The following is a 15359-nucleotide window of genomic DNA, read 5'->3' as shown; positions in this document are numbered from 1 at the left end:
TCCTTTCACTTCTCATATTTTCTCTAATCTCGTCACGACTTTTGACCATCTTCCCTCGTTTTCTTTTTGTTTTCCTTGTGTGCTTCGACCTTCTTTGTTCACTTTTGAACACAAAGCACTGTTCTTATCCCGTGTCTGCATCTTCGCATCTACCTCGGGAATCGCATAGATCGAGCCTCGGATCCCGGCATCGTGGTCGTCAACGGGCGTGGATTCGCCACGGCCACGACTCAGATTGACCCTCTGCATATTATACAAGTCGTCTCATCCCGCCTGCGCAAGATTATCCGTCCCAAGGAAAGAGGCAACTCTCGGTGTTGTCGCATTTTGACGGTGGGAGGAAGTATCCCAGATACCCATCGGCACAGCTTCCCTCCTTCCGCCAACATGACTGAGAAAGGCCTCGTGGAGGGCGCCGTCCACCGGATTTCCCAGGAGGGGGCATCATCAACCGATGTCGAGGATATGCGTGAGGAGGCCCGTCGGGGAAACCCCCGCGGATTTACAAACGTCGACCAAGGCGTCTCGGTCGAGCGGGCCGAGGCCGACTTTGCCGATTTGCAACGTGAGCTGTCGGGCATTTCTCGTGCCAGCCGTGTTGCCAGTCGCCGCAAGTCGGGTGCCCACGTCGATATCGAGAAGGCCGCCGACCCCGTCACATCTTCCGACAGCAGCTTCGAGCAGTTCGACCTGGAAAGTGCCCTGCGCGGTGGCCTCGACCGCGAGCGCGAAGCTGGTATTCGTCCCAAGCACATCGGCGTGTACTGGGATGGCCTCACCGTCAAGGGCATCGGCGGCACCGACAACTACGTCCGCACCTTTCCCGATGCCTTTGTGAGCTTCTTCGACGTCGTCAGCCCCATCATCAAATTCCTCGGCCTGAAGAAGGAGGGCGTCGAGCGCACGCTGTTGGACGACTTTCGGGGCGTCTGCTTGCCCGGAGAGATGGTCCTCGTCCTTGGCAGGCCCGGCTCCGGCTGCACCACTTTCCTCAAGACCATCGCCAATCAGCGGGCTGGGTACACTTCGGTCGAGGGCGACGTCCGCTACGGACCCTTCACCGCCAAGGAGTTCAACCGCTACCGCGGCGAGGCCGTCTATAACCAGGAAGACGACGTGCACCTCTCGACCCTGACCGTCGAGCAGACGCTGGATTTCGCCCTCGAGACCAAGACCCCGAAGAAGCGCCCAGCCGGCATGTCCAAGAACGAATTCAAGGCCTCCGTCATCACGACCTTGCTCAAGATGTTCAACATTGAGCACACGAGGCACACCGTCGTCGGCGACGCCTTTGTGCGTGGCGTTTCGGGAGGTGAAAAGAAGCGCGTGTCGATTGCCGAGATGATGGTCGCCAACGCTTCCATCCTATCTTGGGACAACAGTACCCGGGGTTTGGATTCCAGTACCGCCCTCGACTTTGCCAAGTCTCTCCGCGTGCGGACCAACCTCTACAAAACGACAACCTTTGTGTCGCTCTACCAGGCGTCGGAAAACATCTACAGCCTGTTCGACAAGGTCATGGTCATCGACAGCGGGCAGCAAGTCTTCTTCGGCCCCATAGCGGAAGCGAGGGCCTATTTCGAGGGTCTCGGGTTTGCTCCCAGGCCGCGCCAGACCACCCCTGATTACCTGACCGGCTGTACCGACGAGTTCGAGCGGGAATACGCCCCCGGACGCTCTCCCGAGAATGCGCCCCACAGCGCCGAGACCTTGGCCGAGGCGTTCAGGGCGTCGGAATTCCAGAAGCGCCTCGGCGTCGAGATGGAACGCTACCGGACCAATCTGGAAGAGGAGGCTGACCGCCACGAGGACTTCCGCGTCGCCGTGCGCGAGGCGAAGCGCGGGTCGTCCCACCGGTCCGTCTACGCGGTCGGCTTCCACCTCCAGGTCTGGGCTCTCATGAAGCGCCAGTTCCTCCTCAAGCTGCAGGACCGCTTCCTGCTCTCCCTTTCTTGGCTGCGGTCCATCGTAATCGCCATCGTCCTCGGTACCTTGTTCTACGACCTCGGCAGCACCTCCGGCAGCGCCTTCAGCAAGGGCGGTCTCATGTTCGTCTCCCTCCTGTTCAACGCCTTCCAGGCCTTCTCCGAGCTCTCGGGCACCATGATGGGCCGTGGCGTCGTCAATAAACACAAAGCGTATGCCTTCCACCGGCCATCGGCGCTCTGGATAGCCCAGATTCTCGTCGATCAGGTATTCTCCGCGAGCCAGATCATGGTCTTCTCTATTATCGTCTACTTTATGAGCGGCCTCGTCCGGGAAGCTGGCGCCTTCTTCACCTTCTACCTCATGATCCTATGCGGCAACATCGCCATGATGCTCTTCTTCCGTACCATAGGCTGTGTCAGCCCCGACTTTGACTACGCCATCAAGTTCGCCTGCGTGCTCATCACCTTCTTCGTCGTCACGTCGGGCTATCTGATGCAGTACCACTCCATCCCGCCATGGTTCCGCTGGATCTTCTGGGTGAATGCCCTGGGCTTGGCCTTTGGCGGCCTGATGGAGAACGAGTTTAGTCGTATCGACTTGACCTGTTCCGATGAGTCGCTCATCCCCTCGGGCCCCGGCTACGGCGACATTGACCATCAGGTGTGTACCCTGCCCGGTTCCCAGCCGGGCACGACCTTTGTCGATGGGTCCGAGTACATTTCGCAAGGATTCTCGTACCACCCAGGCGGACTCTGGCGCAACTTTGGCATCATCATGGCCCTCATCATTTTCTTCCTGATCCTCAACGTCGTCTTCGGCGAGCTCGTCAAGTTCGGTGCGGGCGGCAATACGGCTAGGGTGTATCAGAGACCGAACGCCGAGCGTAAGAAGCTCAATCAGGCGCTGCTCCAGAAACGAGACGAGAAGCGAAAGTCCAAGAAGGAGGCCGAAGGCTCCGAGGGTCTCAAGCTCGAGTCCAAGAGCGTGCTGACCTGGGAGAATCTCAACTACGACGTGCCGGTTCGGGGGGGTACCCGTCGGCTCCTCAACAACGTCTATGGGTACGTCAAGCCGGGGCAGCTCACGGCGCTCATGGGCGCTTCGGGTGCTGGAAAGACCACCCTCCTCGACGTGCTCGCGGCACGGAAGAACATTGGCGTCATCAGTGGCGACGTGCTCGTCGATGGCATCCAGCCGGGAAAGCAGTTTCAGCGCAGCACGTCGTATGCCGAACAAATCGATCTACACGACCCGACGCAGACGGTCCGTGAGGCGCTTCGGTTCTCGGCCGACCTTCGACAGCCTTACGGGACGCCGCAGGAGGAACGGTACGCGTATGTAGAAGAGATCATCGCGCTACTGGAGATGGAGGAGACGGCGGACTGCATCATCGGCACGCCCGAGATGGGGCTGACGGTCGAGCAGCGCAAGCGCGTCACGATTGGCGTCGAGCTGGCGGCCAAGCCCGAGCTCCTGCTCTTCCTGGACGAACCTACATCGGGACTCGACAGTCAGAGCGCGTACAACATCGTCCGGTTCCTGAAGAAGCTGGCCGCGGCCGGCCAGGCTATTCTCTGCACGATCCACCAGCCCAACGCTTCCCTATTCGAGAATTTTGACCGATTGCTGCTGTTGCAGAGGGGCGGTCGCACGGTCTACTTTGGGGACATTGGTCCGGATGCCTCTGTCCTGCGTGGCTATCTGAAACAGCACGGTGCGGAGGCCAAGCCGACGGATAACGTGGCCGAGTTTATGCTCGAGGCCATCGGGGCGGGGTCGACGCCTCGCATCGGATCCCGCGACTGGGCGGACATTTGGGACGAGAGCCCGGAGCTGGCCAAGGTGAAGGAAACCATCTCGCAGATAAAGGAACAGCGGTCGGCGGCGGTCGAGTCGGTGGACCCGAGCCTCGAGAAGGAATACGCCAGCCCCGTGCTCCACCAGCTGAAGGTGGTGGTGGCGCGGATGAACCGCAGCTACTGGCGCAGCCCCAACTACCTGTTCACCAGGCTCTTCAACCACGTGGTGGTGGCGCTGATCACGGGGCTGACGTACCTGAACCTGGACAGCAGCCGGATCAGCCTGCAGTACAAGGTGTTCATCATGTTCCAGGTGACGGTGCTGCCGGCGCTGATCATCACGCAGGTGGAGGTGATGTTCCACATCAAGCGGGCCATCTTCTTCCGCGAGTCGTCGTCCAAGATGTACAACCCGTTCACGTTTGCCAGCGCCATGGTGGTGGCGGAGCTGCCGTACTCGATCCTCTGCGCGGTGGTGTTCTTCGTGCTCATCTACTTCCCGCCGGGCTTGCAGGCGGAGGCGTCGCGGGCGGGGTACCAGTTCCTCATCGTGCTCATCACGGAGCTCTTCTCGGTGACGATGGGCCAGGGCCTCGCGGCGCTGACCAGGTCGTCGTTCATCTCGAGCCAGTTTGACCCGTTCATCATGATCACGTTTGCGCTCTTTTGCGGCGTGGTCATCACGCCGCCGCAGATGCCCGGGTTCTGGCGCGCGTGGCTGTACCACCTCGACCCGTTCACGCGGCTCATTGGCGGCATGGTGACGACGGCGCTCCACGGCGTCGACGTGCAGTGCACGCCGGGCGAGCTCAACGCGTTTTCGGCGCCCGAGGGGCAGAACTGCGGCGAGTACATGCAGGACTTTTTCGACGCGGGCGGCCCGGGGTACCTGGTCAGCAACGATACGCAGTCGTGCGAGTACTGCGCGTTCAAGGTGGGCGATCAGTTTTACGAGCCCATGTTGTTCGATTTCAACGTGCGGTGGCGGGAGCTGGGCATCTTCCTCGCTTTTGTGGGCAGCAACTTGATTATTCTCTTCACAGCGGTATGCCTTGCTTTTCGATTCTTTTCTGTTTTCCCTCTGCGAACGGTACACTGACTGGCGTCCCTGTAGTGTCGATACCTCAATTTCAACCGGCGATGAGCTACTCGTGGTGTGTTGGTGCTATCGCTTATACCAACCATATGAGACAGGTCCCCCACGGCGGCCTAGAGCACACTGAAGTAAGCCATATAGAGGGGGGCCGCGGAGCATAGGCGCATGGAGGAACATTTCTTGTATTATTGCATTCTCTCTTTCCCTTTTCATTCCTCGCGTCATATAGCGTACTATAGAGCAAGGCAACAGACTTGATAGTTGCGAATCAAGAGTTGGTGGAGCGCCCTGGTTGGAACGAGTAGGCATACACGGGGAGCGGCGTGGTGAAATGCAGATGTGAACAAGGACTGTATAGTCCTGAAGGGGATTACAAGACAAGCGTCAGAATCCAACCACCCGAAGCGGTGATGTCTAGGACACGGCGGAAGGTTGCGGAATGGACGACGGTGTCCTGGGCCTGAGCCTCCCTAGAGCTTTGCTAGCTGGCATCACCGTCTCAGCTTTTTCCACTGCTAGTACCTACGCTAGGACGTCAGAGTACTTCATTCCGTACGGAGTGTACATAGGTACATATACCAAGTCGACACCAATGTCGAGCAAAAGTACTCATTTAATTAAGCCTTCCTATTGGCGTGGAGTTGTAAGTACAGTTAGTTAGGTACTTTGCCAAACAGCTGCAAGTGGATCCTCCATGGCGGTGGGGATGGGAAGAATTATGTAAGCCCCGTACAAAGTACTGTAGCAGGCAGGCCCGTCTCCTCTCTTTCCATGCACGTTTTTTATCTCCAGCGGATGACCGACACTCGACCGCCTGGACAGCAGCGACGATATCGTTGACAGATGGCTCCGAAGGACCTCCCGATACCATCCGTAAGCAATGACGGGAGATGGATCTATAACACCCGGGCCAAGCGGCCTGGACATCCATGCCCACCACGGCGGCTCGACGTGGAAAGATGCCCTTTGGGAGCGTCGATGAGGGAATCTTTGTCGTTACTCGAAACAAAGGGCAATGAAAGAAAAAAATAAAGACAAGGTTGGTAGTCGCTGCCACTTGCGTCGCTATCCTTCGTTTGGCCCTCGTCCTCCCAGCATGTTATACCCGGTCAAGTGGCCCTGGGAACTTGGAGTCCCACCACGGTAAACGCCTCAACATTGCACATCCACCAACCAGTGTTCAAGTGACACCGGCCCGCAAGAGCTGCTATCATCAGGCCCAAGGACCAGCGCCGTCAGCTTGCCACCGTCGACACACCTGCTGTCGAGACCAAACGAGTAGTCCCGAATGTTGATGCCCCGCTTCGAGTCGTGGCCGTAGAAGAGAGCCAGCGTTTCCCCCTCGGGGTTCGCCCTCTGGACCTCGTTCCAAACCTCAACCCACCACTGGCCGTCATTCGTATCCGTAGGGACGAAACCGCCGCCCGCGCGACCGCCATACAGCTCCAGCATCTCCCGTCTCACGGCAGCGATTCGGTCATCGGAAGGCTCCTCCATCCCGGGGGTCGTGTCCCGCAGCTTGGTGCGAATGGCCTTGTCGAACGCAGCCCCCTCTTCCTCGCTCGCGAACTCGCCGTCCTCGTCGATGCGAAGCAGTGAACGGACGTTGTACATGGCCCACGGGTCCTGCTCGTCAATGGCCACGCCGGGAACCATGCCCGCGTGGACCACGGCCGCCTCGCCCAACCCTGGCAAGTCGCCGAGGCGCAGCGTCACCGGCAGCGCGGCAGACCAGGCGCGCTGCTCGGGGGTCAAGGTCCGCGCCGTTTGGAGGGCGTCCCGCTCGTTTCCGCTCAGGCGACCCTCGTACTCGGCGACGGCGGCGTCGGCGTCCTCGCCGTTCGCGTCGGCCAGGGTCCGGGCCGCCTCGGCGCCGGCCCATGTTCGCAGCACCCTGTCCTCGTGGTTGCCCCGGACGCCCGTGGCGTTGAGTTGCATGGCGAGATGGAGCACGCCGGCGCTGTCGGGGCCCTTGTTGATCAGGTCGCCGGCGAGGATGACGCGGTCGCCGCGCGAGGGGGAGTAGTCGGCTTTGTCCAGGAGCTCTTCCAGCTTGGCGCGCATGCCATGGACGTCGCCGATGATGAGGAGGCGGGGGGCGGCGTCGGGGGTGGAAGGGGGCGCGTAGGGCGGAGAGTAGAAGGCTTGGCGTGTCGGGTTCTGGATGCGATGTATCTCGCGGCTCAGGCAGGCTGCGTTGCCGGTGGGGAGAGTCGCCATGGCGAGCATGGCCATCAGCGCCACGGATTTGATGACCATCTGATTTGGACGTACAAAATGGCGGCTCAGAGCTGTGGGCGGATTTTCGAATCTCGAGTTTCACCAGAGCCGACGGTTCGTGCAAATGGCCACTGGAGAGGGTTTGGCGGATGCATAGGCCTATAAGTATGAGGGTGAGGGTGCTGTCGGTCTGTCTTTCGGCGCAAGGTTCTCGACCCACGTGTTGACGCCATCGCCTCTGTTGGGATTCTTTAGCTTCGATTCTGGGTCTAGATAATTGGCTGGCAAGCTCGATTCTATTCTTCGACTGCCCATTGATGATCGTGTCTGCGCCCACGTGAGAACGGGGACCCTGACATCTTTGACACTTACTTACATAGTAGCATCTTTATCTTGTCGAAATCCCTGCTTTGCGTCCCACTGAGCCCGTCATTTTGGATCGATACTTCGGCAAGCAACCCGGCTGTCGGTTCTCGACTGGATGCATGAAAAAGCAGGCATTTAGTATATTGTGACAACGGCTTGATTATGATGCTCTCTCTTGGGGCGAATTCACCCGGTATTTTGAGGCGAGACAAATCAAAGTGAGGCAAATTATCATAGGCGGCAACCAAGTCGCCTCACGGTTTGTATTATTATTATTATTAGTACTATTATTTTCTATTGGAATTTTGTTTTTCCTATTATACATGTATGCTCATTATCACTACTCCAGGTGTTGAGACATGGTAAAAATAGCATTGGATATTCTCCAAGATCAGTAATGAGGCGAATCTATGTCAAGCAGAAACCGAGGCAATTTCTGGATTTCCGGATAAAACGAGGGGGCTGGTAAAGGAAAGGAGCCAAAGGCGCTGTGATTCAACCCGGCCAAATAATCCATCCGCTTTATACCACACACCCTTGGACAGAATTCTGGGCCATTGACATACCGTACGAAGGTTATCAAACGGAGACCATCTTCACCATCTTCTACACTGGACGCCACGGAGGCCAACTGTTCGTATTTTAGGACTATTGTAGTTCGCACCCATGGACGAAGTGTGCCAGAAACCACACACACAAGACGGCACAAATGCCAGCGATGGTTACAATCAAACTTCCCAGTCTAGCGGGAGCTCGGCATCTTCATCCGCACGCCGAAGGCAACCCTGCAAAGGCGTTGCGCCGCCACCTCTCGTACGAGAGGATGCGAGGATAGGCAAGGAACCCGAAGAGAGAATGAGAAGACCAATATGACGAGTGCCAATAAACGAACCAAAAACAAGACCAAGGCGACAGAAGACTCGCCGCCAGAGCCATGTTCTAGAGAGAAGAGCATATCACGGACGGAAGGCAATGGAGACCAAGTTGAAGTATGTACTCGTTTATATATTTGTGAGAAGTTTGTATACGAAAATACAAAAGTATGTCCCAGAAAGAAGAGGAAGCTGAGAAGACAGTTCAGCTCTTTATATACTTGAAAGCCTCCCCAATCCCTTGCTCTCTTTTCCCAACATCCGCCACAGGACAGAAGCTAAGAGCAGAGAGTAAAAGGCACCCGTTCGCCGACCCCCACCTCGGAAACTATCTTGACAATGACGAGGCCGGCTCAAGCGCCAGATGCGCTTACAGGCACTGAGAGTACCAGGGGTTCTGCTCCTGGCAGGAGCCCTGCGAGCAGCAGGTCGGGCCGCTCCAGCCCTGGCCACCGCACTGGCCCCACATGCCGGCGCAGTTGCCGCCGGGGGGAGGGTTGGTGGGAGGGGGGTTGGTGGGAGGGGGGTTGGTAGGGGGAGGGTTGGTGGGGGGAGGCGAGGTGGGAGGAGGAGAGGTGGGAGGAGGAGAGCCACCGCTGGTGTTGTGGGTGGTGCCGATGGGGCCGAAGCGGATGTTGGACCAGGTGACGGCAGCGTCGGGGTGGTTCCGGATGACATCGGCGGGGGTGCGGCCGGTCTGGGGGCAGCGGCCACGGAGAGCACCCGGGATACCCTCCTTCTCGGGGGGGTAGAGGGAGTCGAGCCACAGCATGTTGGAGTTGTGGTCGGCCCAGATGGAGAGGACGAGGACCATGGGCATGCGGAGGGCAGCGTTGAGCTGGGTGTGGCCACCAATCTCGCCGTGGCGGTCGCGGTCCTGGAAGATGACGGGGTACTCCTCGCAGAACTCGGGGGTGATCTCGGCATCGAAGTGGGTCAGGCCGGGCAGGTTGGGGGCAGGGGGGTTGATGACCTGGCCGTTCTGGATGAAGACCTGGTAGGCACGGTCCTGCTCAAAGCGGGAGATGACACTGTTGATGTTAGTCAAGTGAAGAGAGAGGAAGAGAGGCATGGAGAGACGTACGTGAACTTGGAGTCAGTGTTGATGGTGTTGCCGGAGCCGGAACCGTAGAAGTTGTGGTTGCCGAGACGGTAAGGGTTGTAGTCGCAGCCGTTGGCATCGCACTTGCCGGCGTAGCGGTTCTCGGAGTAGGTACCGCCGCAGTTGGTGCTCTCGCAGACGTGGTAGAAGTTGTCAGAGCAAGCGTGGGGGGTGAAGGCGAAAGACTCGCGGTTGGACTCCCAGATGTCAATCTCAGCGCAGCAAGAGCCGAGACGACCAACACCGGCGTTCTCGTCGGTGGCAGAGGGTTGCCAGCCGTCGTGGTTGCCCTGTTGAGGTCAGCATTTTTGCCTTTTCGGAAAGGTTCGCGGGGAAGAGAGAAGACTGTGGGAAACTTACAACACCGCCAACCCACTTGAGGTCACGAGCGCACTGGGCGTCGCAGTAGCCGGTACCGTACTTGGCACCAGCGTTGTTGTTGGGCTGGCTGGCCATGCCACCATCCTCCTCCATGGGGACGAGGTAGAGGGCCGAGTTCATGCCGCAAGGAACCTTGGACAGGTCGACATCGAAGGCGATCTCGTTGTCCATGAGGGTGAACATCTGGTACTTGGAGTCGCCGTTCATGAGGTAGGTACGCGAGCCAATGTTGCTTCCATACTCGTGCTCAGTGACGAAGCGGAGAGTAAGAGCATCGCCGCTGGTCGAGACACCGTAGGTCTGCTGGTAGTTGGCACCCTCAATCTCGCAGTTCTTGGCGCAGTCGTCGTCGCCGTTGCAGACGCCGGTCCACTCGTTGCCCTCGAAGCAGTTCTCGTAGCCGCCGACATCGTGGGCCCAGCGCCAGTTGGAGTCAATGACAACAGCGGCGTTGACGGTCTGGCAGCCGCTGGACGAGCAGTTCTGCCAGGTGATCTTGGGGTGAGTCTCGGTCTCGAGGGTACCGGCCTGCTGGGCCATGGCGGTGGCCAGCAGGGTGAGACCGCTGATGATGGAGCGCTTCATCTTGGGCGATGTAGAGGGAAAAGGCTGGTTGGTAGAGAAAAGAGGAAGAGAAATGGGAGGATTGGCCTGCTTCACTTGTGTGGGAGATTGAGGCACAGGAGAGCTGGGTGAGGAGAGAAGAGGGAAAAAAAAGTCGATAGAGTCGTCGAATCCGTCCGTCTTTATACTACTTTGACGTCCACTTGCTCCCTCCTATTTTCCTGTATCTGGCAGTCTGGCTTGGCTCCGCAGCATCCATTCTTGGGAGACGGAGCGGAAAGACGAGATCCGAGAGAGAGAAGCTTCGGAGCAGACGCTGGGCTACTCCGGGGTAGCAAGCTCTGTCTCCACCTGGCTTCCCTCGCCTTCGAACGTCCCCCAGGCTCGGTCGGACGCGTACGACGCAAGTTTTCCTTCCATTGTTCTGTGCCCCTCTAGCCGCCCCTCGGGCCCCTCCTTGGCCTTGCCTCTAGCCTCTCGTTTACCACGTACGTTGTAGGGGACCAGCGTAAGAGTACAGGGGATCCCCCAGCAATGCCGAGGGCGTAGCCGCCCTCTTTCGTCTCTCAACCGCCGGCGGAAGGACGATACCGTCGATCCATAGTGCGACGCCGCACCGCCACCACCCCAGACGGGATATCCGGAACAGAAACAATGGGGCTGTCTGGGGTTCTGCATTGGGGCCACACGGATGCTTGATCTGGGTCGGATTTCGGACTTGCGCCCAGCTTGGACTCGCGAATTGTATGGCGGGGGAGGCGGTTCTCGTTGCCAAGGCACAGGACGGGTTCCTCTCCTCGACTGGGCCAAGCGCTATGGGGAGTGGCGGGATAGCAAGCTGAAACGGTGGAGACGTTCGCTTCATCCTGCTCATCTGTCGTTGTCGTATCCATCGACTCAATGCCGTAGTCTCCAGACTTGCATACAGAAGATGGAGATTACATGTGGGGAGACAAAGTGTGGCAACCCCCGATCCGTCCGTTTAGCTTACCCCTGGCCGCCCACGTCCTCCCCCGTCCACATCGCATCCTCCTGGCATGCCGGCAGGGGTCCTTTTTCTTTTCTTTTCTTCTTTGGTGCGGGGGACACGATTCGGCTAAATGAGGAGAAGGAGGAGGAACATCTGGAGAAGCTCAGAAGCAGAGATCAGCGATTTCGAACCCTCTGATCGTCGTCGATGAGAGAGTCGTTGTCGATCGTTCATATGATTTTTGCAGCGATTATGAGCTTAAGTTGATGTCGATTCGTCTTGATAGAGACGATCTTTTCTTCTTTTTGGATCTTGCGCAACCCCAATACCAATACGTTGGGAACATTGAAGAATCCCCAGAGCCAGCAAAAGCAGACTGTGGGTGGTGGAACTGCAAGTGGTAAGGGAAGCCATAAGGGGTTTAGTCGGCCAAAGAAAAAAAACCCCTTTTCGACTTTCGGAGCATGGAACCCCGAAACGGAAGAAAAGAAATACGAAATAAATAAAATAATAAAAAATAAATAACAATACCAATACAATAGACAAATCAAGGACAGCACTCGTCCTGTCATTCTGACTAGTCAGCCGACTGCTCTTGTCCACTTCCGTCCAAACTGGCTCCAAAGTGCGCCTTTGGAGAAGAGCCCCCCTTGGCTCTCGGATATGATATGCTTGGTTTGGGGAATTAACGCACGATTCTAGACCAGGGCAAGGGGTCGCAGCCAGTAGAATCCTCCATCGAGAGCCGTGGCGTTACATGGGTTGATGGGTAGGCATGCATTAGCCCGGCACCTGGGGCCCCTGTCCTGGCATCTCAACGGGACTCGATCATCCGTGATTCTTCCGTTTTCAGAGTCCCCAACCAGACGAGGCGTCACGGAGATGGGTGGATGTCTTTACAACGTACGAAGTATGTATGCCAATCAGTTCATCACATGATCATCATGCCTCTTGAGACGACATTGAGTATTGTCTATTATGATGATTACAGTATGTGAACTCAGGTACCATTCATCTGAAGCTGCATTTCCAGCGTCATGCATCGGGCCGTCTTACTCTCTCTCATCTATGCATCATGACCGGTTTGTTGAAAGGAATACGGATATGGGCGGCCGAGCACCAGACGGCATCGGACGCCGAGACATGGATCGAATCGGGGCATGAATTGGAGAAATTTGGAGTCGTAGACGTTGACATATCATATTGACCGTTGCTATAGCTTTGCGAGGTATGATGGCATATTCTGCTGTAGCTCTTCGCTCGTCGGTCCGCATCCCGAGAAGACGCCCGTGGCCGGGGTCTCCGTTATCGACGCAGCTAGCGAGTTGTATATTCCTTCCATAGTCACACGCTCCGTACGGGCTGGTAGCCAAGCATTACGCCTCCCAAGCTGCCGAACTGACGTACCAGGCATGGCCTGTTTTCGGCATCTTGCACTGCAGTCCCGAGTCCTCGAGGGGTCGCATTGTCATGTCGGAGGCGTACGCGCTAGTTTCCGTTGCTTCTATTTGCCCTTCTTCGCGCGTCAACCACCCGTATTGGCCCCGTACTTGGGGAGGCCAAGCATTCACCAAGAAAGGGGTCCAAAAGCTCTCTACATCAGGTAGTCCTGTATGTATATGATCATGCAGTCCCCCACAGTCACCCTGACCTGGACTCGTGTTCCGTCTATCCTCACAGCTTCATGATTTGCCCGTGCCGTTCCTCGTATGGCTGTTATTGGTCTGACCCGAAGCACTTCGCTTGCCTTTGGAAAGTTGATGCCTGTAACGAGGACGGACTCGGACTACTCGGACTGTCTCAACATGCCCGAAGACTATAGTTTCTCAGGATATCGCCCCGGGGAACCTGGAACAGCGCCAAAGGTTCTGACGGTCTGACCCAATGGAATTTCAAGAGTGGCCAATGCTGTTACACTGTTTTCATGGTAGCTTTACTTGGTTCGCCAAAGAATTCCATCACGGACAACCAGTAATAAAGGGACCGCCCGCCTAGCCAGCCGCAAGACACTGATGTGATACCTAAGCCACGTTGGCCGCCAGCCTTACATGCACTTGTCAGAGCCAGCACTCGAGGACTTGGCCAATCTAATCTAAATGAATGTCTATATATGTCAACACGGCTCTCCATACGGGGTACACATGGCGTGACATCGTTCGCCGAGAGCTTTCAAACATGCATCATCCGTACCACCGACTCCAGGGAGGCGGCATGTGATTTCTGACACGGCATTCAGTCCCGTCCATAACATCACGACGTGATAGCTCCGAAGAGCATGAAGAACATCCATTCTGAAGAAACCACATAGGGACCTACCTCTTCCTCCTCCGTTGCCAAATTCGTCCCATTTGAAATTGTCCGAGGTGCTCTGAGAAGCCTTCCGAGAATCTCTCCGCGGAACCCTCTGCCGCGCATTCCACCGAGCATGCAGATTGAACCCTTCTCGACAGGACCCGCTCCTTTAAAGTCCGCCAAGTCAAGAGCTGCCGTGCGTATCGAGCAAGTTGTGGGGAAGTAAGTATCAACAGGCGGTAAGCTAGGTTTCAATCTCCAGCCTCCCGTCATGAATGCATAGACGCAGGGCTTGGCATATCTAGGAGGTCCGGCCCTTCATGGCACTGTAATATCCCATACTGTCACCTTTCCGAGACTTCACCGCCACAGGTATGCAGTTTGAAAGAGTCCGCAGGGAGTGGGTAGTTGAGGAATGTCACGGGACCTTCTCCTTCTCTCACGAAATTGTGGACGGATCAATGAGAGAGTGCAAGCTCACTACTTCAATGTCATGGAACCAAAGCATCCGTTCGATTGGAAAAGTCCTCGGGCCATAAGCTCATCCCGTCTTGGAGTAGTGCTTTGATAAAATCATAATACTCTACTCCGTAGAGGCGTTGGCCAGGAGCTGTCAATTCGTAATGAGTGACGGTAATCTTTGATTGATGCCCCTGAATGTTGATGTTGCTGGCTCGTCTAGGTCGTCGAGATTGTCACCGAGCTGGGAGTTGGAGTTCACATGCCTCTCTTTCGCATGAGTGATAATGTTGTGTATTCAGATACTGTTCCGTATTCATAAACTGTAGTCTCTAAAATCTAGGGGTTTTGAGGCTCATGTTCCGTATTGATAGTTATTTCATCGGCTTTAATCGTAATAAGTGTGCTCGCGAAGAAATGTTGTCAGTTTAGAGCCAACAATCATGTCCGTCAAGAGCAACATCAACTGAACCTATGGTCCTGTGTAGTAGGGAGAGACAATTCGCCAATTCGCTGTGAGGTAGTAAGACCTCTCTCTATTCTGGCTTGATGGGTTCTTGGATGGGAAAGGCGATCAATGGGTAAAGGAAGGTGAGCACTGGATATCACCGGACAGAGAGGAGCACGAAGAGAAGGAGAAAAATGACATCGACGAGGTCGAAGATGGTTCGCTACTTGATGCATTATGAGGACGATAGCTGGAGGGGTTCCGTCTCTTTCTAAATAATAGGTCAGGGAGGCTCGTCGTAGGTATAAAGGTTCCGAGTCGTGATCTAAGATGATCGACGGCGATATTCCTCGGTTTCGGGAGGGAATCTAGGGTGGATTGAATGTGGTGTCTTGTGCTGTAAGGACTATATGAGAAAGCTGATAGCGTATGAGTGAGCAGTATTGGTAGTGAGTGTGGTTGAGAATACATATGTATGATTAAGATTGAGAGTCAGTGAGAATAAAAGGGAAAATGAGAGTGGAAATGAAAATTATAGAAAGAGTGTGAGCTAGAGTGAGTGAGATGAGAGTGAGTGGATGAATATATGAGAATATATGAGAATGCACGCACCACAGACCGGATGAAGATATATGTTCTTAAGGGACTATCGACTCATATGTCCATGTCGCCAACACCACATCCCCTGGCCAGGACCTTGAAATACACTATAGTTCTTTGGGTAGTGCCCTGGGTGACATCATCATTCGATGGAAGTTTCCCTACAGTCTTGGTCGGACGTCACTATTCCGACTGGGAGGAACATGTGATTTAGCTTTCTCAAGGGGCAACTTGAGTCTGGAGATTGCGCATACGCGTGTT

The 15359-nt window shown here is 56.1% G+C and overlaps 6 protein-coding genes across 6 annotated transcripts; 3 read left to right on the top strand and 3 right to left on the bottom strand.

The window, feature by feature from the left end:
* The first annotated feature begins 144 nt into the window (after positions 1-144).
* Positions 145-5525, top strand: ACRALDRAFT_1038837 (uncharacterized protein). Its single transcript, XM_071015111.1, has 2 exons — positions 145-4773; positions 4843-5525. Exons 1-2 carry the CDS (start codon positions 388-390, stop codon positions 4870-4872), a joined length of 4416 nt encoding a protein of 1471 aa, XP_070879046.1. The 5' UTR covers positions 145-387; the 3' UTR covers positions 4873-5525.
* A 451-nt stretch (positions 5526-5976) lies between these two features.
* ACRALDRAFT_1067319 (uncharacterized protein) lies at positions 5977-7044 on the bottom strand (the record flags this gene model as incomplete). The annotated part of the gene is made up of 1 exon (XM_071017434.1): positions 5977-7044. The coding sequence occupies one exon, from the start codon at positions 7042-7044 to the stop codon at positions 5977-5979; it is 1068 nt and encodes a 355-aa protein (XP_070879045.1).
* Positions 7045-8652: 1608 nt separating this feature from the next.
* Positions 8653-10350, bottom strand: ACRALDRAFT_2094189 (carbohydrate-binding module family 1 protein; the record flags this gene model as incomplete). The annotated part of the gene is made up of 3 exons (XM_071022656.1): positions 8653-9313; positions 9367-9674; positions 9745-10350. The coding sequence occupies 3 exons, from the start codon at positions 10348-10350 to the stop codon at positions 8653-8655; spliced, it is 1575 nt and encodes a 524-aa protein (XP_070879044.1).
* Positions 10351-11260: 910 nt separating this feature from the next.
* ACRALDRAFT_205945 (uncharacterized protein) lies at positions 11261-12949 on the top strand (the record flags this gene model as incomplete). The annotated part of the gene is made up of 10 exons (XM_071021883.1): positions 11261-11405; positions 11435-11681; positions 11842-11974; positions 12007-12046; positions 12084-12185; positions 12227-12265; positions 12304-12488; positions 12552-12588; positions 12669-12910; positions 12941-12949. The coding sequence occupies 10 exons, from the start codon at positions 11261-11263 to the stop codon at positions 12947-12949; spliced, it is 1179 nt and encodes a 392-aa protein (XP_070879043.1).
* A 32-nt stretch (positions 12950-12981) lies between these two features.
* Positions 12982-13442, bottom strand: ACRALDRAFT_205946 (uncharacterized protein; the record flags this gene model as incomplete). Its single annotated transcript, XM_071021884.1, has 5 exons — positions 12982-13085; positions 13148-13207; positions 13269-13290; positions 13330-13342; positions 13420-13442. 5 exons carry the CDS (start codon positions 13440-13442, stop codon positions 12982-12984), a joined length of 222 nt encoding a protein of 73 aa, XP_070879042.1.
* Positions 13443-13664: 222 nt separating this feature from the next.
* ACRALDRAFT_205947 (uncharacterized protein) lies at positions 13665-15312 on the top strand (the record flags this gene model as incomplete). The annotated part of the gene is made up of 7 exons (XM_071021885.1): positions 13665-13802; positions 13875-13899; positions 13949-14081; positions 14506-14565; positions 14621-14641; positions 14667-14716; positions 15116-15312. Coding segments are annotated over 7 exons (624 nt in total), but the record flags the coding sequence as incomplete, so codon positions are not given.
* Positions 15313-15359: the final 47 nt, after the last annotated feature.

Source organism: Sodiomyces alcalophilus (assembly GCF_042370955.1).
Source record: "Sodiomyces alcalophilus JCM 7366 unplaced genomic scaffold ACRALscaffold_1, whole genome shotgun sequence".
NCBI lineage: Eukaryota > Fungi > Ascomycota > Sordariomycetes > Glomerellales > Plectosphaerellaceae > Sodiomyces > Sodiomyces alcalophilus.
Note: the sequence above shows the minus strand (reverse complement) of the source record. Positions and strands in the feature narration are given on the sequence as shown.